Source organism: Zosterops lateralis, assembly GCF_965231275.1.
Source record: "Zosterops lateralis genome assembly, chromosome: 12".
NCBI lineage: Eukaryota > Metazoa > Chordata > Aves > Passeriformes > Zosteropidae > Zosterops > Zosterops lateralis.
The window spans coordinates 11,003,659-11,014,322 of record NC_139772.1 but is presented as its reverse complement, the minus strand read 5'-3'; the positions used below and the strand labels follow the sequence as shown (position 1 = coordinate 11,014,322).

At 62.9% G+C, this 10,664-nt stretch overlaps 1 protein-coding gene across 1 annotated transcript; it reads right to left on the bottom strand.

Moving 5' to 3' along the window:
* Positions 1–2,707: 2,707 nt before the first annotated feature.
* IRX6 (iroquois homeobox 6) lies at positions 2,708–8,524 on the bottom strand (the record flags this gene model as incomplete). The annotated part of the gene is made up of 8 exons (XM_083869943.1): positions 8,339–8,524; positions 6,978–7,223; positions 6,643–6,752; positions 6,060–6,367; positions 5,449–5,937; positions 5,155–5,251; positions 4,256–4,442; positions 2,708–3,157 (listed from the first exon to the last, which is right to left on the bottom strand). The coding sequence occupies exons 1-8, from the start codon at positions 8,381–8,383 to the stop codon at positions 2,708–2,710; spliced, it is 1,932 nt and encodes a 643-aa protein (XP_083726069.1). The 5' UTR covers positions 8,384–8,524.
* Between the last annotated feature and the right edge of the window lie 2,140 nt (positions 8,525–10,664).

Below are 10,664 nucleotides of genomic sequence, written 5' to 3'. Positions count from 1 at the left end.
GAAAAGACAGGCTTTTGGATTCAGGCTAAAAAAAAGTATTCATCCTGCTAAGTAGATTGAAAGGGAATCCAGATTAAATAAATCATTAAATCATTCCAGAATGTTATCCACCTGTTCTGGCCTGTAATTTATTTTCAGATGAACAGTAGGTAAAAAAAAAAAAAAAAAAAAAAAAAAAAAAAAAAAAAAAAAAAGCAATACAACGGCCAAAATAATCTTCCTCTGACAGATGCTTTGATCCTGAAATGACACCTGGCCTGGGGAGCTGCTTGTGCAGTTTTTGAGATCATTTTGAACTAATTGCTCCAACCCACTGCTCCAAAACCTCAACAGCCACATCAAGCTAAAACTTCTGTGGTAGCCACCTTTGAAAAGGGATCTTCAAGGGGTTTGTTGCTGCAAAGCCAGTAAAATTTGTCCCTTTATTGTGGGATGGAAAACCTGTAGGGGAACAGGACAACAGGCAACACCAGCCAGCTGGGGGAGAGGGGTCCAGACCATTTCAGTGCCAGGGCCATTCTCATGTGCAGCAGTAAAGGAAGGTTCATTCTCTCTTATGATCCTAAAAAGAGGACTGTGCTTTTGGGAAGCAATAATCTGGCTGGATAGTTGTGTTGTCCAGACTTTCTCACAAGTCAGAAATGGTTCTGTGTCCCCTCTAGGAGAGTGTCAGTGTGTTTTGTGCTGACCATGCTGGCTGGGGATGGCAGGGAGGCTGAGGTGACCAAGGACCCGAGATGGAGGACAGCAGCCAGTGCTGGGAGTTTGGGGAAGGTGATGAAAGATGGTAATTGTCCCACTCTTGCACACCTCCCCTGGCTCAGATGCAGCTCAAGGCAGCTGCAGTCCAAGACCCCAATTTCATGCTCTCCAGTGTATATTTAAACAGATTTAACCAGCTCTTTTGGTGGATTTTAGACGAATTCTCCCAAGAGCTGAATGCAAGACCACTGAAGCAGGAACCCGCTGCAGCAGCCCCTCTGTGAAGGGGAGAGGGGACAGAAACCCTCAGGCAGGGCTGTGTGAGGAAGCGGGGGCTGCCCGCTGCCTCAGCCCGCACTTTTCGGTGGAGCGGGCTGACAATCCGCGGCTCGGGCAGTCCCAGCGCGGCCCGGCCCGTGTGTGCGCTCACCTGGCCGGGCACTGTCCCCCGGGCAGCGGCACTGTCCCCTGGGCAGCGGGGCACTGTCCCCCGGGCAGCGGCACTGTCCCCCGGGGAGCGGGGCACTGTCCCCCGGGGAGCGGCACTGTCCCCCGGGCAGTGGGGCGCTGTCCCCCGGGGAGCGGGGCGCTGTCCCCCGGAGAGCGGCACTGTCCCCCGGGCAGTGGGGCGCTGTCCCCCGGGGAGCGGGGCGCTGTCCCCTGGGCAGCGGGGCGCTGTCCCCCGGGGAGCGGCACTGTCCCCCGGGCAGCGGCACTGTCCCCCGGGGAGCGGGGCACTGTCCCCCGGGGAGCGGCACTGTCCCCCGGGCAGCGGCACTGTCCCCTGGGCAGCAGGGCGCTGTCCCCCGGAGAGCGGGGCACTGTCCCCCGGGCAGTGGGGCGCTGTCCCCCGGGGAGCGGCACTGTCCCCCGGGGAGCGGGGCACTGTCCCCTGGGCAGCGGGGCGCTGTCCCCCGGGGAGCGGGGCGCTGTCCCCCGGGCAGTGGGGCGCTGTCCCCCGGGGAGCGGGGCCTGGCGCGGGGGTCACCGCGGGGGCGCAGGAAGGGCCGGGGGTGCCCGGGGAGCCGCGCCGTCTCGGCCGCACAAAGCCGCCTTTTCATCGCGGCCTCCTGCCCCCGCCGGGCCCGTAATTGTCTTTGACAAAACTTCATTAGCGAGCGCGGCGGAGGCGGCGGCGGCCCCGCGGTCGCGCTGGCTTTGAGCGGGCGCAGTGGAGTGTGCGCGGCCCCGCCGCTCCCGCCCGGGGCCATTAGCCCGCCGACTTTGTTTTAGAAACTTCCCACCCCAGCGGGGGACGCGGCAACGAGCCGCCCCCGCGGCCGCTAATTGGGGGGCGATGCGGGGCTGCGGCGGCCGCTGCCAGCGGAAAGGGGCGCCCCGGCCCTCCGGAGCCAACTGGGGTGCCGGGAGGGGGTAGGGGGTGTGTATTGCGGTCCCCCGCTCCGCGGGGGCTTCATTCCCCGTGCCCGCCCGGCTTGTGTCTCTCCCGGGCTGCCCCAGGGCACCCCGAGCCCAGGACACCCCGGGCACCCCGGGCCGGCCCCATCTCCCCGAGCAGCACCAGGCTCCGAGTGCCCGCCTGGCTCCGAGTGCCCGCCCGGCACAGCCCGGCTGCCCCCGCTCCCCCGGACAACCCGAGTTCACTTCCCAGGAAAGCGGCGTTAAAAAGCCCATCTCGTAGCAAAGCTCAGACAGAGACGGTTTAAATGCGGTTTTTTATGGCATTGGGGGCGCCGGATCTGTTCGTGCGAGCCCCGTGTTTTAGTTTAGTGCCCGGGCGCACGCAGGCTCCGCGGCCGGTATTAGTTCTCCATCAATCCCCGCTCTGGTTTTTAATCAAAACAGTATTCGGAATATGATTCCCGGAGATTATATTTTGAGAGATTTGCGATACATATCTTGCCGGCGTGACAGATTGCAGGGGAGTCCTGGGCGGGCGGGATAATCTGCATCTCTCTCCCTTGACCTTTAATAAAAGGGGAGTGAAAGTAATGTATAAAAAATAAAAGTCTTAAGACTCCTGCAGGTTACCTTGGTGCCTGCCTTAAGGACAGCCCGAGGCCTGCAGCCGCCTAATTAACTCCTCCCGGGGGTTTGGGGCCGGGGGTTCCAGGGCCGGGGGGGTCCCAAGGCTGGGGGATTCCGGGGCCGGGAGATTCCAGGGCCGGGGGATTCCAGGGCCAGGGGATTCCGGGGCCGGGGGATTCCGGGGCCGGGGGATTCCAGGGCCGAGGGGTCCCAGGGCCGGGGGGTTCCAGGGCCGGGGGGTTCCAGGGCCGAGGGGTCCCAGGGCCGGGGGGTTCCAGGGCCGGGGGATTCCAGGGCCGGGGGATTCCAGGGCCGGGGGATCACGGGGCCGCGGTGTCCCAGGGCCGGGGGATTCCGGGGCCGGGGAACTCCAGGGCCGGGGTGTCCCAGGGCCGGGGGGTTCCAGGGCCGGGGGCAGAGCCGGCAGCTCAGGGGAGCTCCTGGCCGGCCCCGGGCTGTGGGAGCCCTGCAGGTTTCATCACCCGTGAGCAGCTCAGGAGGGCGATGCCTCCCCGGGGAGCCTCTTCCAAAGCCGCCGGGAAAGGGAACCGGAGGAAGGCGGGTCTCTCCCCTGCAGGACGGGCCAAGGCGGCAGGACACAGCCCGGAGGGAGGCCCGGCCTGGCTCTGCCGTGCGGACACGCGTGGGAAACCCGCACAGGTGTTCCCAAGGCAGATAATACCTGTCCTCTCCGCTGGGAGAGCAGGGCCGGGAAAGTCGCCTTGCAAGAACCCTTCGGAAGGGCCTAATGCTCTTTATTACAAGCCCTAATCCTTCCAATCCGACTTGAAATAATGTTTATCTTTTCGCAGCTTAATTTCCCCTTCTCTAAGCTTCGGGTCACTGCAATAGACAGACAGACAGACAGACAGACAGCTGCTGCTGCTGCTGCGCCGCCTCCTGTCCGGGGCTGCTCCGGGGTGCGGGAAAGCCCCGTGGCCGGGGCTCCCGGCGGGCCCAGCCCCGCTCCCACCTGCTGCCCTCCTGTGCACTTACCTCCCCCTCCCTTCCCCCCCGGATCCTCCAAAGCCCGACAAAGTTTGCCTTGTTTCACAGAGACCCCGCGGCCATCGGGGACAGCCCCGTCACCTCTCCCTGCGCTGACCTGCAGTTCCTCCCTTCCCCTACGAATTCCTTCTCCGGTCGCAAACCCACAGGGCTCCCACTTACGCAGCCCCACTCGTCTTGAGTAGCCTTTAGTAAACATATAGAAGTCTACTCGATATTCAAGATTGATTTCCCTGATTTATTAAGGCAGAATTCATTGGACTCTATTGACCACAAATGACTTAATGTAAATGCTGACCCCGGTGAACTTGGAAATAGCAGGTATCGGGTTGATCTATAGATGACCTCTTAATTACCACAGTTATTAATTTAAATTATTGCCACTGCTTCTAGAGACAGGAACAAAGAAACATTCTTTCCTCATCCCTGCTTGGTTTATTAGTCTGAACACAAAGTGTTTGATGACACTTTTAATTAAACAGAAATAATGCAGAGATACGGTTTCCCTTTCTCGTCTGTCCTGTAAAGTGCAGCACTGCTCTTTTGACTGACTGACTGACGGCGGTGACCCACTAACAGCGTCCTCCATCTCCCGTGCCCGGGGGTGCCCCGGCCGTGCCCCGGGGCCGCTCCTGCCGGCCTGTGCCGGCTCCTGCCCGGAGAGCTGCGAGGTCACCGACGGCTTCGTGCCCTTCAGCTCATCCGTGTTAATTAGAGACTCTGAAAAATACTTCCAGCGGTATCTATGTACAGAGACGGGAAAGAAACAGTCCGGCGTAACCTGCGCCGCTTCTTCTCCTTCTCCTTCTCCTTCTCCTTCTCCTTCTCCTTCTCCTTCTCCTTCTCCTCCTCCTCCTCCTCCTCCTCCTCCTCCTCCCGGGGATGGCGCGGAGCGACTGGAAACTGGTGCCTCTCAGCAGAGCAGGGCGCTGAGCGGAGAGCGCAGGTGTGGGAGGAAAAGGAGAAACAAACCACGACGTGGGGGGAAACAAATATTAGGGTGGGGGTTTTTCTTCCTTTTTGCAAAGACGTCAAGGGGCAATACCGAACACCAGGCAGGCGGGGAGGCGCCGGTCCTGCTGGCGCTCCGCCCGCCGCGGCCTCGCCGGGCCCATGTGCGCAGCACGCTGTGCCGGGCGGCCCTTCCCGCCCAGGGCAGGGCAGGGGAACCGCGAGGCCACCCCGGCCCGGGGAGAGCTTTCTGTCGGTGCGTCAAGCCCAGCGCTTCGGTACGGCCGGAGCCCCCTCGGCAGCGCCCGGGGTGGGGCGAGCGGCCCTGCGGGACGGAGAAGGGGCATGAGCTGGTGCTGAGCGGCCGCGGGTGGCTGCCCCGCCCGGACGGGCAAAGCGGCGGCCTGGGCGCAGCGCCCTCGGGCCGGGGCCGCTGCGGTGTCCCAGGGCCCGGCGTGCGCTCCGTGCGGGGTGGGCCCGGCCCGGCCCCAGCACCTACCTCACCTCCGCAGCACGGGCCGGAACGCCGTCCGCAGCCTGTCCAGGCAGCTGCCCCCCAGCTCGGTGCCTCCCGGGCCGGCCCTGGCGCCCCGCCCGAAGCCTGCACAGACACAAGCGGCTGGCGGTGGGCACGGCCCGGCTCCCGCCCGTCCTCCCCTGCTCGCCGGCCGCACGGGCCCCTGGGCACGGCCGGGCACCGCCGGGGGGTCCCTGCGCGGGCGGCTCAGGGCGCGCCCCGTGTCCCGGCCCGGCCCGCGCTCCCGCCCGTCCCCGCGGGCCCTCCGCCGCCGCGGGTACCTTCGCCCGCCGCCGCCAGCTGGCACGGCTCCCCCAGGCCGCGGTGGGACGCGCAGCTTCGCGGGAGCGGCTGCAGGTCGAAAGCGGAGCTCCGGAAGGCCTTGGCGGGCAGGGGCTGCTCCCCCTGCGCGCCCCCGCCTCCCTCCGCGCCCCGGCCCTCGGGGCTGCCCCTGCGCGCCGCGCTGGCCCCGGCCGTGCGCGCCAGAGACCAGATGCGCGGCTTCTCCGCGGGCGCGTAGGGCGGCGGCGGGCCGGCCAGGGAGGCGGGGGCGAAGTCCGCGGAGGGGGCCTTGGCACAAGGAAAGGCGTGGAAGGGGCCGGGCAGGCTGCAGTCGCTCCGAGGAGCCTCGGGCAGGGCCGCGCCCAGGTTGGGGGCTTCCTGCAGGGAGCTGGTCCGGCCCTTCTCCGGCTTCCCCGCCTCCTCCTCCTCTTCCTCCTCCTCCAGGTCGCTGAACTGCAGGTCCTTGTCCTCTTTGTAGCTCTTGTGCTCTGTTTGGACACACACGGGGAAGAAGGGGCGGCAGGGCGTTAGTGCGGGGGAGTTGGGGGCGCCTCGACATGGGCCGACACTTGGAGCCTCCCTGGAGGCGCCGTCCGCCTCTCCCGCCCACCTCTGCCCTCACCCTCCGCACTGTATTCGTCCTCTTCCCTCGGGGTTTCTTCTTTCCTCTCTTCCCCCGCTTTGTTCTTGGGAGACCAGGTCATTTTGTTTTCCTTCTTGAGCCTCCGTCTGGCGTTAGCAAACCAAGTGGACACTTGCGTCAGGGTCATTTTAGTGATGATAGCCAGCATGATTTTCTCTCCTTTAGTGGGGTAAGGGTTTTTGCGGTGCTCGTACAGCCACGTCTTGAGGGTACTCGTCGTCTCTCGCGTTGCATTTTTGCGTCTGGCTGAACCACCGAAATCCACCGTCCCGTACCTGCTGAGAGATGATTTGGGGAGGGGGGAGCCCGGCCAGAGCCCCCCGGCCCGGCCCGGCCGCCCCGCAGGCCGCTGTGTCCCCTGCCCAGCTGCCTTCCTGCCCTCCTGACATCGCCCCCAACTTTGTTTCCCGCTGTCTGCTGCTCCCGGGCGCCTCGTTTCTTTTGTACAACGTTTGTCAGGTCGGAGCCCCCCCGTCCCCCTCGTTTGATGTCGGCCGCCGCCTCGCAGGGGGATGCTAATGCTGCCGGGCGCTGATCAAAGGGCTCTTACCTGTCGTACTGGTACTGCCCCAAGGAATGATCGTACGAGTAGTAGGTAGCGGGCTGCGCGATTCCCGAGTGCAGCGTGCCGGCGCCGTCTTTGATTTCATACTGGGGGTTCTGCAAGGGAAGGCGGCAGCGTTTGGCGTCCAGCAGGACGGGACCCCCCCGCTCCCCGCGGCCCCCGAGCCCCTTCTCGCCCCCACCCCCGACGGGCCGGCGCCGCTCCCGCTCCCGCATCCCTCGGGGTGATCCCCGCACCGACTGCGGAACAGCAAAGTTCCTCCCGCCCGCCTGTTGCACCCCCCGTGCCCCCGGAGCGCGGGCGGGCGGGCGGGCACTCACCAGCGCGGTGTAGAGCGCGGCGGGCTCGGCGCCGTAGGGCAGGTAGTTCCCGTAGCCCTGGCCGGCGGCGTACGGGGCGCTGTACATGCCCAGCGCCGCATTGAGCTCGGCGCGGCCGGGCGCCAGCAGCCGGCTCTCGTACGGGCCGCAGCACAGCGAGCCGGCCGCCGGGGCCGAGGGGGCATCCGGCCCCGAGCGGGGCGCGGCCTCGCAGCAGGTCGTGCTGGGGCTGGCGGGCACCAGGAACTGCGGAGAGGAGAGAGCGGGACGGCGCCGAGTGACTGTCGGGGCAGCCCCATCGGGGGGATTTAGGAGCGTGTGCGGTGTGTGTGTGTGTGTGTGTGTGTGTGTGTGCGGACAGGAGGGGGGCGCGGTGAGGAGGGGGATGAAGCGACTAATTATAGAAACAGGGAAATAAACCGGATGGGAGGCAGGAGCTCTTGGGAAAGGGGGCACGATTAATCAAGCAGGCAAAACTTTAAGGAAATAATTGTTCTCGAAAAAAGGTATAAGATCCGTAAGGCTCAGTCCTTCCCGCCCCCGCTCGGTCCATCTGCATTGATTTAAAGGGAAAAAGTTGCGATTACAGTTAATTTGACAATAGACACAGCAGTAAATATGTCAGCCAGCGCAATCGAAGGCATTTGATTTCAATAACTTCAAGGGGACAGCCAACTTCCCAAGCGAGGGGGGCACATCTTGCAGTGATTACCGTGTATAAATAATTCTACCCGAATAAATCGTGACTCCGAGTACGATATAGCTACGACTTAGTTCATACGGGGTGCCTGGCTATGAGTGGGGGATGTCGTTCGGAAATCGCATGGGGAAAAAAAAAAAAAAAACAAAAAAAAACCACAAAAAAACAAAACTCTCGACAGATCGTAATAAAAGCCAGGAAAAGGAGCGAGCCGTGGAGGCAGAGGGAGGAGGCGGCAGTGCCCGGTGCCGCAGGACGCGAGTGAGCCCCGAGCCCGCCGAGCGCCGTCCCCGCTGCCCGCGCTCCCTCCGCCCTGCCCGGGCTCCGCGGGCTCGGACAGCGCTCCTCGCTGCCATTTATGTTTTTATTTGTTTGTTGCACTTAAAACTCAACGGTGAAGGGTGGGGAGGAGGGGGAATTATACCGGTTTCCTACACGCCTTTGCTGTGCACACTGCGAGTTATTTGTTTAAGCCTAGCACGACACAAACGAGACATAAACACACACGCACGTTTTTTTTTAAAAAAGGCTCCAGATGTGCCCTTTTAAAAAAATATTCTAAGTAAGGGAAAGGGAAGAAAAAAAAAGGAGGGGGGGGACAAGACATCTGGACAGCAGCAGCAGAATCTAAACAAAAGTGAGTGCTGCTCACTCGCCTTACCTGTGAAGTGGTGCTGTAGGGGTATCCGAACTGAGAGAAGGACATAGTTGCTCCTTATTTTTGGACCATAGGCAATATTTTCCCCCCAAGATCGATTGTAACTAAACCCTGCTTCAAGATGCACCTTCTCACACACACATTTCCACGTATGGCTTTTTTTTTTTTTTTTTTTTTTTTTTTTTTTTTTTTTTTTTTTTCTCAATTATAGATGATTGCACTTAAGAAAAGCAGCCAGACATCTGAGGCGGGCGGGGGGGGTGGGGGAAGGTTGGTGCCTGGATTAAAAAAATAGGCTACCCCCCACTTCCCATCGCTCTTAATAAATATGTTTGTATAGAGGGAGTTCAAAAAGCCACCCCACATGTATAGAGAGTTTAAGTGCAAAGGGGCTTTTTTTTCAAAAGAGGGGGGGAAAATCACGTAGGGCTTGCAAGATACGGAGCTTGCTTGTATTATTTTGTGCTCTATAGGTCTTTAGCGCGGATCGGTGGGCGAGGAGCGGGGTGACGTCACGGCCCTGCCGGCAGCGGCAGCAGGAGCCGCCAGCGCCCCGCGCCCGGCTCATCGTGTTCCGTCTGGTGCTCTGGTGCGCGGCAAAGGCGGCACCGGGGCTGCCTCGCCCTTGGTCTCTCTTTTCCCTTTTTATTTTTAAACACGATCAAAATTTGTCTTTGGGGAATAAATATCAAGCGGGGACGTGGCGGCAGCCGCCGAGCCCAGCGTGCCCCATTGCCCCGGGCCCGCGGCGGGAGGAGGAGCGCGGGGCAGGGCGGCGGTGGCGGTGGCAGCGGCGGGGAAGCGGCTCTGGAGGTGGGCCCGGCCCGCACTGCCCCCCTGGCCCTTCTCGCTGACCTCTGCCCGTCCCCGGGGCCGGGCGCTGCTGTACAGCTCGGGCCCGGGGATGAGTTGCCGTGTTCCCCGCCTCGCCGTCGCTGCCCGTCCGGCGCCCGGAGCCCCGGAGCGGGGCCAGAGCTCGGCCCGCACAGCGAGCGCTGCCTGCCTGGCCAGGGGCACGGCCGGGACAGAACACGGGCCGCAGGGCAGCCAGAAGCCCGTTCCCTAAGGAGGGCTGAGCGGGGCATCCATCCCCTGTTCCCCCTGAGCCCCGCGATGGTCCCTGCGGGAGCGGGGGGGCCGGGCCGGGGGCAGCTCAGCGGGGCGGGGATGGATGGATGGACGGACGGACGGACGGAGGGATGGATGGATGGATGGATGGATGGATGGATGGATGGATGGATGGACGGACGGACGGACGGACGGACGGATGGCTGGCTGGCTGGCTGGCTGGCTGGCTGCAGCCCGGCCGGCCCGCTACCGCCACGCCGTAATTGCATCAATTAACAAATGGAAATGCCCGTGTTTAACCAGAGACTTACATATTGCGAATTTGCCTTTGAGACGAGATCACCGGGAGGTAAACCGGGATTTCCACTCCCCCCTACCCCCCACCCCCACCCCCGAGCCTGGAGCTGCCGCGGCGCTCCGGGGCCGGACAGGGCGCGATGTCCCGCCTGCGGCAGTTCATAAAGAAAAAGAAAACTAAGGGAAAAGGCGGCCCGGGGTGGCTCGGTGGCACTTGTCCCGAGCACGCCGGGGCCGTGTCCCGCCGAGGCGGCGGGCAGCCCTGGCAGCCCTGGCAGCCCTGGCAGCCGTGCCCGTCCCGCCGGAGCCGCTCCCTCCGCTCGGCCGGCGCTCCGCTCCCCGACGGGTGGCGCTGCCGATCCGCCAGCGATGCGCGCCGGCCCCGCTCCCCGGAGCGCCCCAAGCCGGGCGGCCCCTGCCCTGCCCTGCCTTGTCCTGCCCTGCCCTGCCCTGCCCTGTCCTGTCCTGCCCTGCCTTGTCCTGCCCGTGCGGCCCTTGGCGGAGCTGCGCGTTGGCGGGGCCAGCACGGGCTGCCCGCGCCGTCGGGGCCGCAGCGAGCCCGGAGCCACGAGAAGGGAAAGGCGCGCCCGAGCCGCGTCCGCCCCGCCGTGGGGAGCGGAGGGCCCGGGGCTCAGGGCCGGCTGTCACAGCCCCCCCGTGCCGCCCGCAGCCCGGCGAGACAGAGCGCTGTAAAGCCGAGCCGTGTCAATTGGCGTTAACAGGGGCAATAACTTAAAATTCATTAAGGAACACCTTTGGGTAACGTTACTGCTAATTATTTAATTGCAAGAATCCCTATGGGGGAAATTATGCTAATTATAAAGTAATAAAACCACTTGTTCTAAAGCACTTAATTCAGCAAAATTTAAGTCTTTTCACCAGAACGCTCGGTATGTTATTTGATGGAAGAAACAACAAGAGTAGCTGTGTCTCCTGCCCGCGGCTCAGAGCCCGAAGGAGCTGT